The sequence below is a fragment of the Gorilla gorilla genome, chromosome 4, assembly GCF_029281585.2.
Source record: "Gorilla gorilla gorilla isolate KB3781 chromosome 4, NHGRI_mGorGor1-v2.1_pri, whole genome shotgun sequence".
In the NCBI taxonomy this organism is placed as follows: domain Eukaryota; kingdom Metazoa; phylum Chordata; class Mammalia; order Primates; family Hominidae; genus Gorilla; species Gorilla gorilla.
In genome coordinates, this window is record NC_073228.2 from 29,399,818 (window position 1) to 29,424,685 (window position 24,868).

The 24,868-nt window shown below is 51.0% G+C and overlaps 1 protein-coding gene across 1 annotated transcript in view; it reads right to left on the bottom strand.

Annotated features, from left to right (window-relative positions):
- The window catches only part of MRC2 (mannose receptor C-type 2), a 65,831-nt gene that overhangs the window by 22,949 nt on the left and 18,014 nt on the right, over positions 1–24,868 (bottom strand). The window contains exons 2-6 of the mRNA XM_019027779.4: positions 5,709–6,110; positions 4,392–4,565; positions 4,040–4,204; positions 3,790–3,903; positions 3,127–3,270 (exon numbers count right to left, since the gene is read on the bottom strand). Coding sequence (XP_018883324.2) covers positions 3,127–3,270; positions 3,790–3,903; positions 4,040–4,204; positions 4,392–4,565; positions 5,709–6,110 — 999 coding nt within the window. The remainder of the gene's footprint in view (positions 1–3,126; positions 3,271–3,789; positions 3,904–4,039; positions 4,205–4,391; positions 4,566–5,708; positions 6,111–24,868) is intronic.

Sequence of the window (24,868 nt, forward strand, 5' to 3'; positions counted from 1 at the left end):
CTTGCCCCGATTTCCATGCCTTTCAGGTTCACCTTCTAGGGGTTGGGGTCCCAGGGCAGCTGAGGCAAACAAGCCCTTACTTGGTCTTGGCAAGAGAAAACAGGACTTCACCAAACCACCCACAGTGTCAGGCTCGGGCAGGATTCTGCCTAGTCGGGCAGGAAAGTGCGCGCCCACTAGAACACGGCCTCAGACTGGGATTCCAGTGGTCCAGCCACACCTGCTCCTGGAGACCCGGCAAAGCTGGGCGGACTGAGAGCCCGACTGGGCTCGCTCTCTGGCTCAGGACCTGTCAATCATCTCTTGTTAGCCAATGAGCTAAGATCTGAGGCTGCCGCCCCAGACAAGCGGATTTTAGTGGCTGCTGAGACCCGAGGGGCCTCAAGGACCGGAAGGGAGCTTGGGAAATGTGGATGCTTTGGGGACACGACGGCGCCTGCCTTCGAAATGACAGGACTTAAGTGATGAGACCAGGAAAGCAGAACCTGCCTAGAATATGCCTCGTGCAGAGAGATATGGGCTGGGCAGAGGGGCGGAAATCCGAGGTCTTACATCTGTCTGCAGGTCCGGGAAGACCCAGAGGACAGAGGACTTGGTAAGGGGCCACAGATAGGCTAGGCATGCCCACACCCGGGCCTCCCAGCGGGCCCCTTCCTTCAGAAAGGTGCTTGTGGGAGGACTGGACTGGGGCCCAAGGCTCCCTCCAGCTAGAGGTGGGGGTGCCCTAGATCGGGTTGCTGACGTTTCAAGCTTCTGCTCCTGGCCCCTTACGGAATGGGAGATAAAGCAGTGGTCAACAGTCCTGAATCAGGCCAGAGCCGTGGCTCACGCCTGTAATTCCAGCACTTTGGGAGGCCGAGGCGGGTGAATCACTTGAAGACAGGAGTTCGAGACCAGCCTGGGCAACATGGTGAAACCCCATCTCTAAAAATACAAAAAAATTAGCCGGGCGTGGTGGCACACTCATGCCTATAATCCCAGCTACTCGGGAGGCTGGGGCATGAGAATCGCTTGAACCTGGGGATGAGAATCGCTTGAACCTGGGAGGCGCAGTTTGCAGTGAGTGGAGATTGTGCCACTGCACTCCAGCCTGGGCGACAGAGTGAGACTCTGTTTCAAAAAATAAATAAAAATAAAAAGGCGGGGTGCAGTGGCTCACGCCTGTAATCCCAGCACTTTGGGAGGCCGAGGTGGGCAGATCACCTGAGGTCAGGAGTTCAAGACCAGCCTGGCCAACATGGTGAAACCCCGTCTCTACTAAAAATACGAAAGTTAGCCGGGAAGTAGTGATGCCCACCTGTAATCCCAGCTACTCAGGAGGCTGAGGCACGAGAATCTCTTAAGCCTAGGAGGTGGAGGTTGTGGTGAGCCGAGATCGCACCACTACACTCCAGCCTGGGTGACAGAGTGAGACCCTGTCTCAAACAAACAAACAAACAAACAAAAAAACCAGTCCTCAGTCGATCATTGGCAAGACTTCCATGGTCAGGAGCAGAAGTTTTGCTCTGTAAGCTCTTTACTGTCTGTGGTTAGTGTTGTGTGTGTGTGTGTGTGTGTGTGTGTGTGTGTGTTGCCATATTTTCTTTGTAAAAGTCTCCTCACCGCCCCACAGCTTCCCAGGAAACTGCACAGCCCCTCCAACCTACACCATAGTAAACATCCACAGCCAACTACAGAAAAACTCCTTCGTGCCAGGCCAGATCTCCAGCCTTCCTCACAACAACCTTGCAAGGGGGGTGGCTTTATTCTCCATTTGCAATGAGGACTCTGCACCCCAGAGACTAAGCTGCTTGCCCAGGGCCACACAGCAGTAAGGGGCAGAATCCCTAAGCAGGCCCTGTCCATTGCTCTAACTCCTCCACAAGGCCCCTAAAGCTGTCTCTATGATCACAAACGAGAACCAGACACTCCCTGGCTTAAACACCTACAAAGGCTCCCCACAGCCTACCTGGCCCCACCCAAACTTGGCCCAGCAGCCAAGACCCTGCAGAGACTGGCTGCAACCTGCCTTTTCTTCACCATGCCCTTTAAGCCAGGGCTTCCCAAACTGTACCTGCACATGAATCATCTGAGGATCTTGTTAAATGCAGGTTCTGATTCAATTACTCTGGGGCGGGCCTGACTGTGCATTTCTAACAAGCCCTCCGGGGATGCTGTGCTGCTGGTTGGAGGACCATACTTGAAGTGGTTAGAATCTATACTCTACCCAAACTGCAACAGGCACCATCCATTTTTTTCTTTTTCTTTCTTTTTTCTTTTTTCTTTTATTTTATTTATTTTTTATTTTTTATTTTTTTTGAGGCAGGGTCTCGTCTCGCTCTGTTGCCCAGGTTGGAGTGCGGTGGTGCAAGCGAGGCTCACTGCAGCCTCAACCTTGCAGGCTCAAGCAATCCTCCCACCTCGACCTCCCTAGTAGACAGGCATGCATCAATCACCACACTCAGCTAATTTTTAAAAAATATTTTGCAGAGACAGGGTCTCGCTATGTTGCCCAGGCTGGTCTCGAACTACTGAGCTCAAGCAATCCTCCTGCCTTGGCCTCCCAAAGTGCTAGGATTATAGGTGTGAGCCACGGTGCCCAGCCATCACTCACCACCCCTTAAAGCTGCAGTGTAGTTCTAGGCCTCCACACCTTTGCATATGCTGTTCCCTCTGCCAGGAATGCCCTTCCCCCACACCTCTTTATATCTTTTAAACTTAGACTCAATTTGAAAGGCCCAAATCAAATGTTATTTCCATAAACCCCTCCTTAACTCTCAGAAGCTGAATCAGTTTCTTCTCTATGCTCCTCTAACACTGATCCATATTTCTATAATCACTCATGACCTGGGATAGTCTAATTGTGCATTGAGATGTCTGTCACCTCCAGCAGACTGTGGTCTCTACGAGGTAACAGTGGGTATTGCCAGCATTTAACACAGATCTCAGCACATGTTCCCCAAATGAATTAATGACATATTCCAATTTGCTCAGACTTTAACTGAACAATGAAATAAGAGTCAGAGGATCAGAGTCCCCTTGTGCTGTGGTGGTAACCGGAGGAGAGGCTGGGCCTGCCACGGCTCTGTGGCTGTGTCCCTGGCCCTGGGAGCCCCTCCCCACCCTGCGGCACAGTCCCTGGCTCACCTGGAGGGGTGGGCTCGGCCGTGGCGTTGGGCTTCTTCTTGCACACATAGGGCAGCGCAATGCTGCAGTCACGGTTCTGCCAGCCGCCCGAGGACTCAGTGCGGATCACTCCACAGTTCTCCTCACTGGGGTTGTCCGGCTGGTCTGTGGGGAGGGCAGGGCGCCAGCACCCCCGGAGAGAGAAGCTCACACCGTGGCTCCCGGGGCCCTGCTCAGAACCTCCTACCTCCCTCTGCTCCCTCGGAAGCCTGAGCCAGTTCGGGAAGCCTGGTGCTCAGCTCCAGCTCCGCCCCAGACCACGGGGTCCTCCGCGCTTTCTAACCTGGGTGCACATCGCCTTGAACCTTCTACCCAGTAACCAGTACCAGCCCCGCCCCGGCCTCCCCGGCCAGGCTGCTGGGTGCTCTGGTGCCCGCTGCCCACAGGGGTGGCTGAAGAGGTGAGTGGAGGCTGGCACCCAGTCCATATGCACCAAGACCTTCGGCCTGGGGCAGCGCCGCCCTACATGGGCTAGGGGGGCGCAGTCTGGGGAGGGGGGTGGAGGTCGGTGCTTCCCCTACCCACACTGCCCCTCTGCAGGAGGACATGAGGAGAGGAGTCCATGGGAGGCCAAGAGCCCGCGGGGCCCCTATGCTGCCCTGCGCCCCCAACCTTGTGTCTCACCACTCTCCCAGTTGAGGTACTTGAGGGGCGAGTTGTCCGACCACTGCCAGCCTCCGCTCGTGTCCAAGTCATTCAAGCCGATCCACAGGGTGGAGCTGTACCCAGTGAGGAGGCCTGACAGCAAGGAGGGACACTGAACAGGGGATCCCCAGCCCCAGCCTCCCCACCTCCCCATCGCCCTCTCCCCAACCCACAAGCGGAAAGGCCCGGGCCCTCCAGAGGCACGAGCAGGCATCAGGCCCCGGCTCACCGTTGATGTAGGTCTGCTCGTGGATCTCCGTGATGCTCAGCAGATCCGCACCCTGCTGCTCGCAGCTGGCCCAGGCCTCCCTCCACGACAGCGTGGACTGGAAGTTAAACTGGTAGCAGCTGTCAGTCAGCTGGTCCTTGTCCCAGAAGGTCTCGCAGTCGTTACCTGCCACCACGACAGCCCTCTCCTTCAGGCCCCCTCCAGGGTCCCTCGGGAGTGCAGACCCTCCCCCACCAAAAGGCTGCACTAGGTAGGGGAGGGGGCAGTATCTCACCCTGGGCCCCGGGGCCCCTCAGCACCAGCCTCCCTCCAGGAACACTGCCCCCGCCCCCACGGCTCCAACCGCTCTCACTCTTGATGGGGCAGAAGCCCCAGCGCTCGTCTTTGCCGTAGTCCTGGGTGGTGGCACACCACAGGTGACCATCCTCGCGGCCCGTGCTGGTGCAGCCATGGAACCACTGGTTGTCATATTTGAAGGGGATGGTGCACGGCTTTCCGTGGGAGTTCCCCTGGATGGTGTAGACCTCTGCAGGGGGTGGACATGGGCCAGGCTCTTGGCATCTGGACACCAGACGCTGCCGCGCCCCTCGACCCTCAGGAGAAATCCCCTAAAACCCAGGGTGTTGGGTGTTCGCAGGAGTCAGCAGGTGGGAGAGGCAATGGCACCCCATAGTGGCTTTAAGGCTCCTTCTGCTGTTGAGTCAGCCCAGGAACCAGAGAGAGGTCTTGCTGCACACCTCATAGGGCTGGGAAGGGGCTCCCTAGTACCCCTAATCCCATCCAAACTCCAGCTGGGTAAGAGGGCCTCCAAGTCATCCACAGAGGGCTGAGCCTGATGGAATCTCTGCTCAGCTACCCAGCCCATGGGCTCTGTGTCCCCACAAAGTTCTATCTCGGAACTCAGGGGGTCTCCCAGGAAAGGCCCCCCCAGGACGGTGCTGTCCACCACAAGAGGCCAGCCCCTCACATGGTGACTCTGGTCCCCATTCACCACATGCAAGATAGGCATTAAGACAACATGGGGGGCTACAATGGGGTTTCACCTGGAGAGTGGGCCTGGGGGAAGGGAATTTTCATTTAATTTTATGTTATATAGTTGTATACTATTTGAAGACTTTACAAGCATGTATTTTGAAATTTTTACAAAAGTAAATTAAATGCTTTGAAGTTAATTTTTCTTTTTTCTTTTCTTTTCTTTTTTCTTTTTTTTTGTGGGGGGACAGAGTCTTGCTCTGTCACCCAGGCTGCAGTGCAGTGGCGCAGTCTCAGCTCACTGCAACCTCTGCCTCCTGGGTTCAAGCGATTCTCCTTCCTCAGCCTCCCAAGTAGCTGGGACTATGATGGGCATGCTCCACCACACCTGGCTAATTTTTGAATTTTTAGTAGAGATGGGGTTTTTCCATGTTGGCCAGGCTGGTCTTGAACTCCTGACCTCAAGTGATCCACCCACCTTGGCCTCCCAAAGTGCTGGGATTACAGGCGTGAGCCACCGCACCTGGCCTGAAGTTAATTTTCTTAATTATTAAAAAATGCTTCCTATTATAATTAAACATGTGACTGCCAAGGGTCCACAGAGTCCAAAGGCCTTGTCGCTGGGAATCTGTCCCTCATGGCTCCAGTCCCCTGGACATCGGGGACCCCACCCTCCCGCCTGCAAGCGGCCCCTCACCGTGGTAGGGCAGAGCACATAGGTCCTCCTCGCTGCCGTAGATGCGCCACTGGCCACTGCGGGTCTGGTCACCACGCTCAAGGGTGCCAGGCTTGGATATGTTGCTGGTGCGGGCCCCCAGGAGCAAGGACAGCTGGTCACCCAGTGTACGACAATGCCAGCGAAGATTCAGTGCCTCCCGGTCACACTCGTACATGCCCAGGGAGGCTGTGGTGTTGGTGCCTGGCCAGCCTGTGCCCAGGCACTGCATGGTACCCAGGTTGAAGAGCCGGTTTCGGGAGACCCACTTCCAGCGCTGGGCAGGGAGGCTGGTATTGCAAGCCGGGGTGACTCTGACCTGCCCGCCCTGGGCCTCCAGGCAGCCCTGCAGTCCATGGCTGAAGATGAGGAAGACGTTGGGTTCTGGAAGGGAAGGCAGGACACGAAGGCATCACAGGGGCTCTCCTGGTTGGCCCTTGATGACCGGTGTGGCTGACAGGCACCTACCATGTGCCCAGCGCAGGATGGTGAGCTGTCACTCATACGTTAAATCACTCGGTCCTCACTACCAACCCTCTGAGGTGGAAATGAGTGGCAGTGCTAAGCCCTTGTGCCCAGATGAGGCAGAGGCCTGCAGGACTACCTCTGTTCTAGCCCTTGCTCACCAGGAGGGAGGACTCAGTCCTCTGTACCACCCTCAAAAGCAAACCCAACTCCACCTGGCACATCACCTGTATACTTTTCTGAAGATTTTATGAGGAGCAGTGGAGGCATTTACACCACACACCACGTTGCAACCTCAATCTCAATCTCTATTACATGGCGTGGTTTTTCTGCCAAAATTCTTCTTTGATCCGGAGGCATTGTGTCTCACCCTTCCCCCTGCCCCTTGCACTGGTTCCATCCTTTCCTTCTTCTAGGATCTTCCCAGACCACTCATCCCACCCCTGAACTATTTCACGCCTTAATTTTTACGCAGCAATTTAATTCTTTGGCTTCCTCAACCTTTCCTCTTTCCACCTATCTCCTCGCTGAGCAGGCACCCTCTGTAGAAGTCACTGGGGGAAATCCAACCTGCCCCCCACCACAGCACACCCACTTTACAGAGTAAGAAATGAAGCTTCAATGCATAGAGACAGAAAGCAAATTAATGGTTGCCTGTGGGTGACGAGAAAGGGGAGTGGCTGCTAAAGGGCACGGTGCTTCTTTTGGGGATATGATGAAAATGTTCTAAAATTAGATTGTCATGATAGTTGCACAATGCTGTGAATAAACTAAATCCCAATTAAATATATGTTTTAAATGGGTAAATTCTATATGTGAGTTATGTTTCAGTGAAGAAAAAGAAAGGAAGGAGCAAGGGAGGGTAGGAAGGAGGAAAGAGAAAGAAAGGAAGAAACTAGGGAGGAAGGAGGGAGGGATGGATGGTAGGAAGGAGGGAATGAGGGAGGGAGGGAAGGAAGGTAAGAAAAGACAGACAGAGTCTTAGAGACATGAAGTGACCTACTCCCAGTGTCACACGCCCAGTAAGCAAACCCAGATCTCTGTGACATCCATCACCTTCCTCTTGTTCCCTGACTGCCACTTATGTACACAACACACATATGGAGTACATCCAATCTCCAAAGAACTTTTGCATCCACTAGCCACTAGCTCCCCAGGATACTTTTCATGTCTTGAAATGATGAATCCAACTGCTAGTGTTTATTTTCTTTTCTTTGTTTCTTTTTTTTTTTCTTTTTTGAGACGGATTATTGCTCTTGTTGCCCAGGCTGGAGTGCAATGGCACGATCTCGGCTCACTGCAACCTCTGCCTCCTGGGTTCAAGCAATTCTGCCTCAGCCTCCTGAGTAGCTGGGATTACAGGCATGCACCACCACACCTGGCTAATTTTTTGTATTTTTAGTAGAGTTGAGATTTCTCCATGTTGGTCAGGGTGGTCTCAAACTCCCAACCTCGGGTGATCCGCCCACCTTGGTCTCCCAAAGTGCTGGGATTACAGGCATGAGCCACCGTGCCCAGCAGCTAGTGCTTCGATTCTAGGTCTGCCACTGAATATGGGACTTGGGCGAAGTGCTTCATCTCTCTGCCGTTTCCTCATCTTAAGACTCTGGTAATGATGAAATGAGATAATACATGTAAAGCATTTGGAACAGGATCTGGCACAGTAAGAAGACTATAAATCAGCATTATGCTATGTTGTTGGTAAAGAAATTGGCTGAGGGTGGTGAAGCAATTTGATGACAAGAGTCATAAGATTGTTAAGGGAAGGAGCTGAAATGTGGCCCTCATCTCCTGGGTCCAAATCTCAAATTCTCTCTCTTCCCCCATGCTGATCTCATCATCCTATTATAGTCTATTCTCCAAAGACAGTCAGAATAATCTTTTTTTTTTTTTTTTTTTGAGACAGAGTCCTGCTCTGTCACCCAGGCTAGAGTGCAGTGGCGCAATCTTGGCTCACTGCAACTTCTGCCTCCCAGGTTCAAGCGATTCTTCTGTCTCAGCCTCCCGAGTAGCTGGGACTACAGGCACATGCCACCATGCTCGGCTAATTTTTTTGTATTTTTAGTAGAGACAGTGTTTCTCCATGTTGCCCAGTCTGGTCTCAAACTCCTGAGCTCAGGGAATCTGCCCTCCTCAGACTCCCAAAGTGCTAGGATTACAGGCATGAGCCACCGCACCTGGCCTAGAATAATCTTTTAAAGATATAAATCCGCCCTAGAAAAAATTTAAAAATATTATTGGAATGTTGAAGGTCATAGACAACAGTGATGAATTCAATAGCATAAGAACTTTTTTCCCATAAAAAGATTTTTTTCATGGCAACATATAATGCCATCAGCAAGGTCAAAATTCAAATAAATGACAAAAATATATGTGCCTTATTAGAGGCAAATAGTTAAGTCCACAATATTAAAAGAGCCTCTGGCTGGTCCAAAGATGGTGAGTTATCTCAATTGGTTGTTCATAGTCAGTTACAGACCAAAGTCTTTGTTCTACTCTTTCCTCCTTTCTGACTTTACTAGTCTTAAGAAAGAAGGAAGGAAGGAAGGAAGGAGAAAGAAAGAAAGAAAGAAAAAGAAAGAAAGAAAGAAAGAAAGAAAGAAAGAAAGAAAGAAAAGAAAGAAAGGAAGGAAGGAAAGAAAAGAAAAGAAAGAAGAGCTTCTACCAAAAAAATAGATACATGAAATTTAAGGAAAGTATCAACAATGCAGTAGAAAATGAAGAAGAGATATGCATAGAAAGCAAAAGAAGAAAATGCAATTGCCTCTTAAATATTTGAAATGACAGCCTCATTCATAGTAAAAGGGAAAAAAACAACAACAACAGAAGGCAGGTAAGTCTTCCTCCTGCTTGAATTACTTCAAAGATGATTCATCATTCTTCAAATAAGATTCAGCCTCTTACTATGAGCCACAATTTAACATGATCTGGTCCTGTCTAACGGCCTGATCTCAAATCTTGTTACTCCACCTTGCTCAAGTCCCTTAGACCTCCTTGTTCTTCCTTGAACAAGCCTGGCTGTTTCCTATCTCTGGGCCTATGCATTATTTCCTCTACCTGGCATTTCACATTTCAAACAATAAAAAAGGGTAACATCTTTAGAGAGATCCTCCTGGCCTCTCAATCTTAAAGTGACCACAGTTACTCTCTATCATATCACTTGATTATAATGCTCTTCATGGCATTTATTATCTGATTTTTTTCACCATCTGGGTTGTCTGTGCATCTGCATCTATTGACTGTTTTTTCTTTTGATTATGGGTCATCTCCTGTTGCCTACTATCTGCTAATTTTTATTATATGCTGGACATTGTGGATAATGTCATAAGGAGTCTGGACTTTTTTGTTGTATACTGAACGTCAGGGATGCTATGTTAAAGGGAATCTGGATTTTAAAAAAATCTTCCTCTAAAGAATGCTGGATTTTGTTATGGCAGGCAGTTAAATTACCAGTGGATTACCTTGCTCCTGTGGAGGTTTGGTTTTAAGCTCTGCTAGGGTGGGGTTGTTTGAGTTTTGCCTTTAGTCTTCAGATGTGGCTCTTAACCTTGGATTTAATCATAAGGTGAGGCCCTTCTGGGATTTCAAAAGAAAACCTTAGGTGATTACTAAGCCCCTCAAACTTGGTGGAACTTAAATTTTAAACTCTGTTTCCTCAGCACCAGATAGCAACTGAAACCTCTACCTCCCAGCTGCTGTTTCTTGCTGGGCTGCTTAGAGCCCTACCCTGCAAATGCACAGTTCAGGAGTCACCAAGGATTTAAGGAGAATCTGTAGAAGGAATTTCTATGGCTCCTTGCTTTCCTAACGTTTCCTCTCAATGTTAGCCTTTCTAGTGGCCCCAAGCTCTAACCGGTAAAACTGCCACTTTGTGTATGAGCTCCTCAAACCAGGTAGTGTGTTCAGGGAAAAGCTGGTTAAATGTGCCAGGTTTACTTTTTACTTTCAAGGATTTTTTCCTCTCTACCTCTGTCTGGTTTTAATTGCTGTTCATTGCCTTCAAATCACCATAATCACCATATTTTATATTTTTCCCTTAGTCTATAAGCATTCTTGGCCAGAGAGTTAGACTGACACAAGCTACTCTGCCACTTCCAGAACCAGAACTCGCTATCTGACACTCTCTTGTTTTCTGTCTTCTCCACCACTGTAACCCCAGCACCTACAGTTCTGCCTGACACACAGTGATGCTTAAATACTGAAGGAACAAATGAACACATGCATGAATGAACGAATTTCATGCCTAGATAATAATCACAAACTACCAGCCTATTTTTCTGCTCCTTGTTCCAACAGCCAGATTAATTTTCCTAAAACATAGTACCCACAGCTCCTGTCACTGATGCTCAAAACACCACCATGGGAGTGTAGGTTGGGGCAGGGACCCTGTCCCTCTGTCCTCTAACAGCACTTGGATGGGGTTCCTCTCTGGGCAGGACAAAGTGAGCTTCCTAAAGTACCCCTAGGACAACTGCCCAGCTAATCTCTGGGTCCCCTGCCTTGAACCTGCTCCTTCCCTCCTGCCATGAACTGAATGTGTCAACCTCCAAAAATTCATGTGCTGAAAGCTTTTTTTTTTTTTGATACAGAGTCTCGCTCTGTTGCCCCAGCTGGAGTGCAGTGGTGCGATCTCTGCTCACTGCTGCAACCTCCGCCTCCCGGGTTCAAGCGATTCTTCTGCCTCAGCAGCCTCCCAAGTAGCTGGAACTACAGGCCTGCGTCACCATGCTCAGCTAATTTTTGTATTTTTAGTACAGACGCAGTTTCACCATGTTGGCCAGGCTGGTCTCAAACTCCTGACCTCAGGTGAGCCTCCCACCTTGGCCTCCCAGAGTACTAGGATTACAAGAGTGAGCCACCACGCCCAGCCTGTGTTGAAATCTTAAACCCCCAGGGTGATGGCATTAGGATGTGAGACCTTTGGGAGGTGCTTAGGTCATTAGGGAAGAGCCTTCATGGATAGGATGAGTGTCCTAATAAAAGACACCCCAGAGAGACCCTCACCTATTCCACCATGTGAGGGTACAGTGAGAAGATAGCTGTCCACAAGGAAGTGGCCCTTACCAGACATTGAATCGGCAGGGACCTTGATCTTAGACTTCTCAGCCTCCAAAGCCATAAGAAATACATTTCTATTGTTTACAAGCCATCTGTTAACGGTATTGTGTTATAACAGCCCAAACAGACTAGGTCACCTTTCAGCCACCCACCAGAAACCAGAAACCAGCTCCAGGACTTGATCCATACCTGCCCAAGCTTCCTTTAAGGAGTAGGTATCTGGTTCTCAGAAACTCTACTCCAGGCAGTAGTAACAGAAAATGGCCTTGGCAGGAGGTAACCAAAGGGGCCTGGGGCCGGAAAAGGAAAAAAATTATTGCTTGTTTTGTAGATGTTTCTCAGAGATAGGACTGGAAAACGAAGCCCAAAACTTCACGTGAGCCCACAACAGCCCAAGAGGACGTTATCTTCCTCTCCTCCCCAGCCAGAAAATCCACAAGTGTGCTAAATCAATGCCAGGTGGGCTGTAGCAGTTGTAGCAAACGGTGAATGAAGGGTCTGAAAGAGGTCCAGGTTAGTCGGGAGGGGCTTCTCCCAGGGTCAGGCCAACCTCCCCTCACTTGACAGAGGAAACTGAAGTCCAGAAGGGGGACGAGATTAGAATGTCCAACAGAAGTACCTTTCAGGCCTCAGTTTCCTCCTTTGTCACATGAGGCACAGTTTCGAGGCCCCTCCTCCCTCTGACATCCTAGGCTCTGGGTTCAAATCCACCCAACTTTCTGCTAGGTGCATGGCACGTTCCAGGCAATGCTGGGACCACAAGGAAACTCGCAGCACCGTCCCTCCCCTCACAGGATTTGTAATCCAGTTAGAGGAGAAATGCCGGGCATAAGAGCAAACAAGCCTTTAAAATCCCAGGTGTCTGGGGGCGTTACAAGGAGCTCTGTGCCTCCCAAGGGCCGAGAGACTCCGCTGGGCAGAGATCTGAAGACTGCAGTGTGGAGGAGGCACTGAAGAACACAGGTCACATCTTCTCATTTGGCAGCAAAAGAGGACAAAGGCAACCTCTTGCATTTTCTCATTTGGCAGCAAATGAGAAAAGGCTGAGGAATCAAAAAGCAGAGGAGAGGCGTGCAGGAGCTCTGCAAAGCAAAGGAGAGGCTGAGGGGGGATTCCTGTAGGTGGATCCGGGGGGACTCTGCCAAGCCGGGGTCAGGGGGTTCTTGAGAGCATTTTCCACCCGAAGTGGCCGGTGGGCCTGGGCCCTCACTGAAAAGAGGCTCTTTCTCCAAGGCCTAGTAGAGGGGGAGTGCACGCTCAGGCTGGGCTGGAACTGCTGGGGAAAGAGAAAAGGCGTCCTGAGAGCTGGCTCTGTGTTCTTTGTACCCGTGCTTCATCAAGCACATACAAAGCGGGCAGAGGGAGCTCAGAGTGCAGAGGACTGATGCCCCCCACCCCCATCCAGAGAGGGCCCCTCCAGCCTCACCCACCCCCCAGCCTCATCCATATGCATGGGAGCATCAGGTGTCAGTGCAGGGAGCAAAAGTGCCCCCCACAGAAGGTGCAGGGCCCCTCACAAGGGCCTCCTCCCCAAGGACAAAGACCACTTCTTGCATTTTGTAGGCAATCGACCCATGCCTAGCACAGTGCTACGCATCAAGCTGTGGCTCAATATGTTCTTACTGAGCAAATGGAGAAATGAATGAAGCTAGGCAGGGAGCTGTGCACTGAGCACTGGCTGGGTGTGATTCATTCATTTATTCATTCATTCATCCAACAATGATGTATTGAGAATTTCATAGATGCCAGCAGGGCATTAGGCACTGAGGGTATTGTGAACAATATAGACATGATCCCAGCCCTTATCACCATATGGTCTGGCAGGGCACTGGGCTCTACAATGAAGACATGGCAACGATAACAATCTGTGACCTCACTGAGCTGCCTTTATCTGCCCAGGAAACTTCCCATCCCCTTCTTGTTCTCCTTGTATTGTGTACCTCTGGCTATGTGGATGTGTGGGTGGGCACAAGGCTCACTCTTGAGCTGATGACAGTGTCTATCCCCTTGGCCACAGTGATGGGGCACATAACTCAAACAGGGCTGATCAGAGAACTCCCCTGGAACACATAAAGCTTTCTCTTTTTGTTAAGATTGCTAGGCTGGGGCTGCCAATGGCCATGCTTCCTATGATGAGAGGATAATATGTAAAGAGAAGCAGAGTGAAACGGGACAAAGAGATGGAAAGAGAGGAAGTGAGTCCCAAAGATGCTGGATGTCCTGTCCCTGAATCCCTGAGGCTCTTTCCTCCATTCTGTGAAACACTCAGGATCATCTGCAGCCAGCTGGGCTCCTGCATTCCTTTTTTAATGAGCTTGTCTGCATTGGGTTTCTGTCCCATTCTCCTTATTTCCTGGGAGGTTACTGCTCTAGGACCTCCTCTGACCTGTCAGACCAGCCTCTTGGGTCGGCTGCAGCACCAAGGCCATGTCAGAGGAGGTGCCTGGAGGCTGGACCCTCAGCCCATTCTCCTAATCATCCTTCTGGCTGCTCCTTTGGGGGCTTTCTTATCCCATACAGATGATAATCATTTATGAAGCACTGTAAGGGAAATTAAAAATGAACCAGATGCTGGGCACAGTGGCTCATGCCTGTAATCCCTGCACTTTGAAAGGCTAAGGTGGGAAGATCGTTTGAGCCCAGGAGTTCAAGACAAGCCTAGGCAACATGGTGAGATCCCGTCTCTACAAAAAATTTTAAAAATTAGCCAGGTGTAGGCTGGGCGTGGTGGCTCACACCTGTAATCCCAGCACTTTGGGAGGCCGAGGCGGGTGAATCACGAGGTCAGGAGTTTTGAGACCAGCCTGGCCAACATGGTGAAACTCCATCTCTACTAAAAGTACAAAAATTAGCGGGGCATGGTGGCGCACACCTGTAATCCCAACTACTCAGGAGGCTGAGGCAGGAGAATCGCTTGAACCCAGGAGGCGGAGGTTGCAGTGAGCTGAGATTGCACCACTGTACTCCAGCCTGGCAACAGAGTGATGCTCCGTCTCAAAAAAAAAAAAAAAAAAAAAATTAACCAGGTGTGGTGGCATGTGCCTGTGGTCCCAGCTACTCGGGAGACTGAGGCAGGAGGAATAACTGAGCCCAGGAGTCTGAGGCAGTAGTGAGCTATAATCACGCCACTGCATTCCAGCCTAGGAATCAAAAGAAGATACGGCCTCTGCCCTCATGCGTTTATAATGAAGCTGGAGAGGCTGAACTCATGAAGCAATCCATGGAAAAGTTTAAGTCTGCACGGTTGGGGGTGAAGGTGATAGATAGAAATGAACTTTCCAGATAAATGAAGTGTGATAGAAATATTTCTTTCTTTTTTTCTTTTCTTTCTTTCTTTTTTTTTTTTTAAGAGACAGAGTTTCGTTCTGTTGTCCAGGCTGGAGTGCAGTGGCATGATCATAGCTCACTGCAGCCTTGAATTCCTGGGCTCAAGTGATCCTCCCGTCTAAGCCCCCAGAGTAACTGGGACTATAGGCATGCACCCCACCATGCCCAGCTACTTGTTTTTTGTTTGTTTGTTTGTTTTGAGACGGAGTCTCGCTCTGTTGCCCAGGCTGGAGTGCATTGGAGCGATCTCGGCTCACTGCAAGCTCCTCCTCCGGGGTTCACGCCATTCTCCTGCCTCTACCTCCCGAGTAGCTGGGACTACAGGCGCCCGCCACCATGCCCGGCTAATTTTTTTGTATTTTTAGTAGAAACAGGGTTTCACCATGTTAGCCAGGATGGTCTCAATCTCCTGACCTCGTGATCCACCCACCTTGGCCTCCCAAAGTGTTTGTTTGTGTTTGAGACGGAGTCTGCTCTGTTGCCCAGCCTGGAGTGCAGTGGAGCGATCTCCACTCACTGCAGGCTCCACCCCCTGGGTTCACGCCATTCTCCTGTCTCAGCCTCCCGAGTAGCTGGGACTACAGGTGCCCGCCACCACGCCCGGCTAATTTTTTTGTATTTACAGTAGAGACAGGGTTTCACCGCATTAGCCAGGATGGTCTCGATCTCCTGACCTCGTGATCCGCCCGCCTCGGCCTCCCAAAGTGCTGGGATTACAGGTGTGAGCCACCGCACGCAGCCCCAACTAATTGTTTTTACTTTTTGTAGAGACGGGGTCTTGCTTTGTCGCCCAGGCTGATCTTGAACTCCTGGCCCCAACCTCCTGATCCTCCTACCTTGGCCTTCCACAGTGCAGGATTTCTAGGTGTGAGCCACCGTGTCTAGTTTGATAGGAATATTTCTGATGTAGTCCACACTTCTTGTTTCTCAGACATCCAGGTCATCACCTGGGAAACATGCCTGTGCTCATGGGCAACTGGGTTTTAAAGCAATTTGCCCTACATTGAGTAACCCATCTCCTCCCTCCTTGTTGATGGTCACTGAGGCCTCCTCTCCCGTCCTGTCTGCTTCAAGGCACACAATGCTTTGGTGAAGTCGCGAGGCTGAGTGCAAAGGCTTGACAACAGTTTGTGTCTCTGGAGCAAAACCCTCAGCTGTTTCTGCAGTTTCCCCGGACTCAGCCCATCCACAGAGGCAGCCAGAGGTCTGACCTCAGATAAGACGGCTGCTCTCCACAAGACATCACAGATGAAGGAGGCAGATGAGAAGTTAATTCTAGCATGGTGCCTGGCATGCAGCGGACTCTCAACAAATATGTGTTGAATGAGAGGCATGTCACATAAAACCCTGAAAGGCACAAGCAGAGACAAGGACAAGGAAGGCATTCCAAGGACAAGAAAGGCGGTCCAAGCTGCCCAACCGCAGGAGCAAAGGCTGCAGGCAGGAATGCAGGGCCCAGCGACCACCTGGCTTAGCTCCTGGAAAGCTGGGGGCTGGAGGACAGCTGGCCAGCCCTGGAGGGGACTCAGTTCCATCCCTGAGGGCATGGCAGGGTGGCCTCCAGCCTCTGAGCCTCTCTCCCTTCACTGCCCCTCCCCAGGCCACGCAGAGGCGAGGGGTCATCCCAGGGAGAGCCAGAGGCCGCCTGAAAGGGCCGCCAGCCAAGAGGAGCAGCTGTTTTCAATGAGCTGCTTAACCTCCAGGCCAGGCCTGGAAATGTCCCTGAGTCAGCAGAAGCTGCCAGCCCCACCCTGCTAAGAGGCCAACCCTGGGGACCCAGCACCCCACCCCGCACCACCCCTGGCTAGAGACTGTGTCCACGTACATGCATGCACATTAGATCCTGGGCTGGACGAGGGGGACATCGCTTCCATGGAGGACGGGGGGTTACATGATGTGGAAGCCCAATACCCTGCCCAGCTGTGCAACATCCCCACCGACATCCTGAACTATGGCGGGTTTCCCTCTACCAGCCACCTTCCCCTTTTCACACCCTCCTCCCTCCTCCCCAACAGCCCCTCCATCCCAGCCAGGCCAAACTGCTTTCCTCCCACAGCTTAAAGCGCTTGTGCCTAAACCTACACACACAGTCCCAGTGTTGCGCTGTTGCTGTCACAGGCCACCCTTTGTAGAGCAATGGCGGGTTTCCCCCACCAGTCATTTCCAGAGATGCTTTTCTCCCCACTTCAAATCTCTGTGTTGCAGACTGTGATATCCTGTGTTCTAGGAAGACATTAAATCACACTCTGGCAGGGAATGGGTGGAGAGGTGGGACTGTCCCTCCACCTACTAAATGCAGGCGGTGGTGGGGAAGGCGACTGTCACCTTTCCCGCGGTTTTGCTGATCCCCCAGACCCCGCCTCGGGGGTGGAGGCGGGGGTGGGGGTAATGCGGGCTGAGTGGAAGCTAGCCCCGCCCCTGGGGTTCTCTGGGAAGGCAAATCCTCACCCGCGCTGGCGTTCCCCTTCGCAGTGTCATGGTGTTTGATCTCATCCCCTGCTGGCTTTTGTCTTAGACCAAAGCATCACAGTATTTTCGTTCAGTCCTCCCCCAGGCGCCCCTTGCCAGAGGAACTGGAGAGCGGCCGCGCTACAGCAAGCAGCAATCGCTCTCGCCTCCAACCTCTGCTCCGGGCAGCGCCCGGCCCTTTCCTCCCACTGGCTCTTCCTCACCGGGGGTCACCAGGCCTGGATCCCCAGAGTCCGAGCATCCCGGGGGCGGGCACACCTTGACCCCTTTCTCCCCCAACCCAGTGCCCAGGATCTGGGGCTCCCAGATCCACCTGCTCTTGGAGTTCCGAGTCTTCTCTGCTTCTGCTCCCCGAGGGGCACCCCTGCCCCCGCCATCGTGCGCCCCCAACTCCAAGGAGCGCCCCTCCCCAAGCCACCGTTCGCCCTCAATCTGCGGCACGCCCCTCCCCCCGCCACCGTGTGCCCCTCCGTCCACCGAGCACCCCTCCCCCTGCCATCGTGCACCCCCCCAAGCGGCGCCACTTCCTCCGTCACCGTGAGCCCCCTCTCCACTGGGCGCCCCTCCCTCCACCGCCGTGCGCCCCTCAATCTGTGACACTTCCCGCTCCGCCGCCTCCCGCCCAGCTAGACAAATGCCCGGTCTGCGTGGCCGCTGCCCCCGGCGCCGTCTGCGAGCCCGCAGCCAAAATAAACAGCCCGAGAGCCACTTCCTTCCCCGTGGGGGGAATTTTCACAACGACGGCTGGCTCCAGTCGCGGCAGGAAGTGGCTTTCTGGGCCAACGATCCAACCTCATTGACCAGGCCGCTGAGGGCAGAATTCGGGAATGGGACCCGGAGCGCGGGGGCGGAGGCGGAGCCTCGCCGTGGCCACGCGATCACTTGTGCCCTCGCGGAGACCCCATCGCCGACAGCGGCCACCACTCCATAACGCAGGTGCGGAAGGCCTCTGCCGAGCCACACCTGTTCATTTCTCCGTGCGGGGGTGTTGTGCGCCTGTCCTTTTTCAAAATCATGGACAGGTTAGGACTCCACGCCTGGTTGATTGAGGACGAACCAGTGAGTGACTGAGTGACTTCATTAGGAGACATCCATACGAACTTGGGGGAAAGCATTTTTTTTAAATGTAGTTTTGACAAAGTGTCTACAAGGTGTGTGGGGTGGGGAGTAACCGAAAGCGGAAATATTACACGTGCCCCTCTGGTTCATTGAAGAGTCAGCAGAAATGAAGAAAACCTTTGGGCCTTTCTGTAATTTACAATTTTCCATAGTGAAAATTTATGTTTTCTGACTTAAAAAAAAACAACAACTTAGATACCCCCCCCCCCCCACAAACAAAACAAATGTGTAGCGAAATGTATTCAACCAGAATGATTAGTTCCTGAGAAACTGAGGTTTCAAATATTAACAGTCAGGCAGGGCGCGGTGGCTCACGCCTTTAATTCGAGCATTTTGGGAGGCCGAGGCAGGTGGATCACTTAAGGCCAGGAGTTTGAGACCAGCCTGGCCAACATGGTGAAACTCCATCTCTAATAAAAATACAAAAATTAGCTGGGTATGGTGGCAGATGTGGTGGTGTATGCCTGAGGAGACTGAGGCAGGAGAATTGCTTGAACCTGGGAGGAGGAGGTTACAGTGAGCCCAGATCGCACCACTGCACTCTAGCCTGGGGGACAGAGTGAAACTCGTCTCCATAAAAAAGGAAAAAAAAATTAACATTCAATTCAATTTCTTGGTAATGGTCTTTCAAGTAACACTTGACAAAAAAGGTAGAGATTCCCAACAACCTGCACTGGAGGTTTTCACTGGCCAAGCGCCCACTGAGGACCCAGGCTCTGCCCCTGGCTTCTCCATGCCCTGGACCTTTGCCTGGCATGAGTCTGAGCTTGTGAAAGATGTTTGTCGGCCGGGCGCGGTGGCTCACGCCTGTAATCCCAGCACTTTGGGAGGCCAAGGTGGGCGGATCATGAGGTCAAGAGATAGAGACCATTCTGGCCAACATGGTGAAACCCTGTCTCTACTAAAAGTACAAAAATTAGCTGGGCGTGGTGGCGCTCGCCTGTAGTCCCAGCTACTTGGGAGGCTGAGGCAGAAGAATTGCTTGAACCCAGGAGGCGGAGGTTGCAGTGAGCCGAGATCGCACTACTGCACTCTAGCCTGGCGACAGAGCGAGACTGCGTCTCAAAAAAAAAAAAAAAAAAAAAAAAAAAAGATGTTTGTCAAATGACAGAATGACTGTGAATGGGGGGATCTTAGAATTCATCTTGCCAATCCTTTAGAACGGGAAAACTGAACACGGAAAGGTTAAGTGACTTGTCCAGGGATGTTCAAGGAACTCGGACCATGGCCTTTCTATTAGGTCTAAACCTCATCAGAGCCCTAAACAGCACTGTGCCAGTATTTGCTTCTCTAGGCAAATCATATCATTTACGTCAATACCGACAATGAAATGGCAAGTTAGTGATCATTACACCAGCACCACAAGCATGAACCAGGCCTGCCCCCAGCAAACTGGGACCTGTGGTCACCCTGCGCTTGTGAAAAGAGACACAAAGAATGCCAGGCATTAACCATGAGCGTCCAGGCACCAGACAGTGGGTTCCAAGGCTTTTCATTAATCCTTATAACAACCCTCAGATGTAGGCAAAATTCTGATCTGCACTCGACAGATGAGGAAACTGAGGTATTAAATAACTGAGAGATTAACATCTTGATAACACAGTTAAAAAGGGGAAGAGCTGGGAAGGATGGCCAGGCAGATTTATTCCAGAGCGGACTCCAGCTAGCCTCCGTATTTTAGATGCTAGCCCACAGGCAAGTTGTGTTTGGCTTCAGGATGTGTGAGAGAGATTACACATAAAAATGTAGATTTCCAGTCGAGGCAGCATGCCTGCAGGGTGCCAGCCACAAGAGCTGGTGCAGCTGCCCACCTGGGAGGGGTGTGGGCTCACCAGTTTGCCACAGTCTCCACCCATCCCTTTTGTGCCCCCACCATACACACACACTGAAGTGGAATGAGAGTGGCCATATAGTATCATGCTTGGACCCTTGTTTTTCTGAGTGGCAAAGCATTTTTCAGTATCCTGGTGTCTATTAAGAATGACGGCCAAGCATGGTGGCTCATGCCTGTGATCCCAGCATTTTGGGAGGCTGAGGCAGGCAGATCACTTGAGGCCAAGAGTTCGAGGCCAGCCTGGCCAACATGGTGAGACACCGTCTCTACTAAAAATACAAGACTTAGCCGGGTGTGGTGGCGGGTGCCTGTAGTCCCAGCTACTCAGGAGGCTGAGGCAGGAGAATCACTTGAGCCCTGGAGGCGGAGGTTGCAGTGAGCCGAGATAGTGCCACTCCAACCTCGGCAATAGAGCGACACTCTTGCCTCAAAAAAATTTTAAAAAAAATTAAAAAAAAAAAAGAATGACAAGAAGGCTGTATCTATTTCAAAATAAAACAAAACAAAAAATGTATGTATCGGTTGGGGGGGGGGTCTGCTGCCCTGCCAACATGATTGATGTCAAATGACACTGTGACACGCTGCATAGGAGACATGAGACACATTTGAAGCACAGCACAATATGAGAAATCAAGGCACGTTTCCTAATGAGCTGCTGCTCTACACATTGGCAATTCCCTGCCCTCCTGACGTGGCAACATTCAAAGATCACTTGTTTGGTTCTAAAAGCAAGGCACGGCACTCTTTTTGAGACAGAGTCTCTCTCTGTCACCCAGGCTGGAGTGCAGTGATGAAATCTCGGCTCACTGCAGCCTTCACCTCCTGGGTTCAACGGATTCTCCTGCCTCAGCCACCCAGGTAGCTGGGATTACAGGCACCCACCACCATGCCTCGCTAATTTTTGTATTTTTAGTAGAGACGGAGTTTCACCATGTTGGCCAGGTTGGTCTTGAACTCCTGACCTCAAGTGATCCATCTGCCTCAGCCTCCCAAAGTGCTGGGATTACAGGCATGAGCCACTGCGCCCAAATGGCACTCTTTAAAGTCAAGTGAATTTAGAATCGTTCTTGCTTGGGAACCTCCAATATCTCCCTTTAAAATTCTAGCCAAAGATTAAGCAGTTGCCAACTTCTGTGACAACAGATCAGCCGGGCCTGCCCCCACCTCCAGGAGGCACCACGGTGGAGGGCTTGGGAGGGCAGCTCTAGAATGTGGACCTACCCAGGTTCGCACCTCTGCTTGGACCCTTGGGCCCTGGGATTGGCTGCCTCACTTCCGCAAGCCTCGATTTGGGAAGGACACGAATAAGACCTGTCTCCTGGGTTTCTGGGAGGACAAAGGGAGAGAAGGCTTCCTGTCCCTCTGTACCTGGGGAGCACAGAGCAATGGAAGGCCATTACTGCTTTTGATATTTAAGCAAGAGCATCTGCCCAGTTTTGGGCAGCGAGCTCAAGAATCTGTTTGTGTTTCACAGCGGAGAGCCTGGGAACCAGGCTTAGCAGACACTGCAATCTGGATAAGAAGAAACGATAAGAGGAAATACGGCCAAGGACTCCAGTGTTTAAGCTGCTCTTCAGAAGAATTAAAAGAAAAATAAACCCACGGTCCAGATGCAAAGTCCTGCCCCGACCCCAATTCCCATGGGTGCCCAGTCCCTTGCAACCACCATTTGTTTCTGTCTTTGAACTCTGGACCCCTCCTCAGGTCTCCCAGGAGGGAGATGCAAGGAGAAGAGGAGGGTGTGTCAGGGAAAAGTAGGGGGCTCTCTGGAAGGGCTAGGGCAGGGCAGATAGGGTGTGCACTCTTTCAGCCACATTCCGGTTCTGCAGAAATAAACTCCAAGGGCAGCTGTAAAGGGAAAATGAGGTCACTCACAACGCAGCTGGAAGGGAAAGTGTGGAAAGAGGTGGGGCAGCGCCCACACCCCTTGGCCTGGCAGACACTGGGACAGGAGTTGGCCTGGGACCCTCACCAGGACCCTTGTGCAGTCACGCAACCTCTGCCTCCCGGGTTCAAGTGATTCTCCTGTCTCAGCCTCCTGAGTAGCTGGGATTACAGGCGTGTGCCATCACATCCAGCTTATTTTTGTATTTTTAGTAGAGATGGGGTTTCGCCATGTTGGCCAGGCTGGTCTCGAACTCCTGACCTCAAGTGATCCGCCCGCCTGGGCCTCTCAAAGTGCTGGGATAGCAGGCGTGAGCCACTATGCCCGGCCTGTTCTTCCCTCTCTAATATCAATCAAAAATTAATGGGGTGGTGAAGAGAACTCAGGCTCTAGATTCAAAGCTGGCTTTGAGTCCCAGTTCCTGAGCGAGTCACTTGACCCCTCCACTCTCAGTGTCCTCCTGTGGTTGGTGGAGAAAACACTCCTCCTGTCCACTGCGTAGACCAATTACTGAGCACTTAGCAGGTACCACTGAGCAGGTACCTTGTGCTGCCCGCTGGGTAGTTGGCAGGGATGGCTGAGATCATGGATGGGAAGATCTCACCTCACGGCTCCTCACAAAGGGAGCTCATGGGAGTAGCAGCCCCAGTGGGGCAATCTTTTTGCTGGAAAAATTGGCAGCATCTATCAAAAACCTTCAAAAGAATGAATACTTTCACCCCAGAATTCATTTCCTAGGAATTTAACTTCAGGAAAGAACTAAGAATGTATACAAAGATTTAGCTACACAGCATTATTTACAATAGCAATGATGGGGGAGCAACTAATGTCCAACAATATAGTGTTGACTAAGTAAATGGAAATATATTCGTCTAATGGAATACTATGCACACAACAGAAATGTATAAAGGGTATTTAGACACAGAAGTTCACATTCCATTGCTGATTTTTTTTTTTAAAGCAAAAATGGCGGGGCGCGGCAGCTCACACCTGTAATCTCAGCACTTCAGGAGGCCGAGGCGGGTGGATCACCTGAGGTCAGGAGTTCGAGACCAGCCTGACCAACATAGTGAAACCCCTTCTCAACTAAAATTACAAAAAATTAGCCAGGCATGGTGGCATGCACCTGTAATCCCAGCTACTCAGGAGGCTGAGGCAGGAGAATCACTTGAACCCAGGAGGCGGAGGTTGCAGTGAGCCAAGATCATGCCACTGTACTCCAGCATGGGTGATAGAGCAAGACTCTGTCTCAAAGAAAAAAAAAAAAGGAAAAGCAAAAATGAATATATAGTATAACTTCATTTTTATTTTCTTTTAAATCAAGTAATGTCTAGAAAGACGCCTTTGCATTCTTGTTCTTAAAGTTGGGTGTCCAAATCGCCTGGGGAGCTTATTTGCAATGCCGGTGTGTGGGCCCTAGAGCAGGTCTACTGAATTAGAATCTCGGAGTGATGGAATATCTAGATTGTAAACAAGAGTCCCAAGCAATTCTGGGGTACACCAGGGTTCCAGAACAACTGTACACACCCAGGTGTTAACAGTGGTTATGACTGACTTATGAGATAGCTGTTGATTTTTATTTTCTTCTCTTTGTATTTGCTACAATTAATGTATTTGATAATTAAAAAGAGATAGGGAATATATGGTGTGCATCTGTCCTTTGTTTCAAACTTAACCCTGCGGGACTTGAACTCTTATATGCAGAGTTCGACACTAAACCCAGCACATTTGGAGAGGGTGAGCAAACGAGTAAACCAAAGAAGATCCTTCTGGGAGAGGCTCCAGATGGATGAGACCAACCACCCAATCCTGGTGCCAAGGAGCAGACACTGCTGACAACAAAGAAGTGGGTGCCTTCAGAGGCATCAAGTTGACGTAGGTCAAGCACCTTTTCACCCTGACTGGGATCCACATCCGACTTCAGGTCTGAGCAAGGAGTCTGGTGTGCTACGATGTACACAGTGACACTTCTATCAGTGACAATGAGAAATGACCTGCCCAGCATGGTGGCATCACACCTATAAACACAGCACTTTGGGGCTGAGGCAGGAGGATAGCTTGAGCCCAGGAGTTCAAGACCAGCCTGGGCAACATAATGAGACCCTGTCTCTTAAAAAAAGAGAGGAGGGGGCCGGGCGCGGTGGCTCACGCCTGTAATCCCAGCACTTTGGGAGGCCGAGGCAGGTGGATCACGAGGTCAGGAGATCAAGACAATCCTGGCCAACACGGTGAAACCCCGTCTCTACTAAAAATACAAAAAATTAGCTGGGCATGGTGTCGGGCGCCTGTAGTCCCAGCTACTCGGGAGGCTGAGGCAGGAGAATGGCGTGAACCTGGGAGGCGAAGCTTGCAGTAAGCCGAGATCGTGCCACTGCACTCCAGCCTGGGCAACAGAGCAAGACTCCGTCAAAAAAAAAAAAAAAAAAAAAAAAAGAGAAAAGGACAGAGAAATGACCTAAATGTCCAATAGGGGATAAGTTATGGTCCACTCACACAACAGAACCCTATGTAGCCAATAGAAGTGTTGGGCAGAAATACATTGATGACATATTGCTGAATGAAAGAAGAACATTATGAAACAACATGAAAACATCTCTATAAAGTTTTTTACAGGGAAAGCCAGGTGCGGTGGCTCACACCTGTAATCCCAGCACTTTGGGAAGCTGAGGCAGGTGGATTGCTTGAGCTCAGGAGTTTGAGACCAGCCTGGGCAACATGGCAAAAACCCATCTCTACATAAAATACAGAAAAAAAAATTAGCTGCAGTTGGTGGTGCACACCTGTGGTCCTGCTTACTCAGGAGTCTGAGATGGGAGGATTGCTTGAGCCCAGAAGATTGAGGCTGCAGTGAGCCAAGATCATGCCACTGTACTCCAGCCTGGGCAACAGAGCAAGACTCCATCTCAAAAAATATATATATATATATAAAATATATATATACACACACACACACATATTATGTGTATATATATACACACAATATGT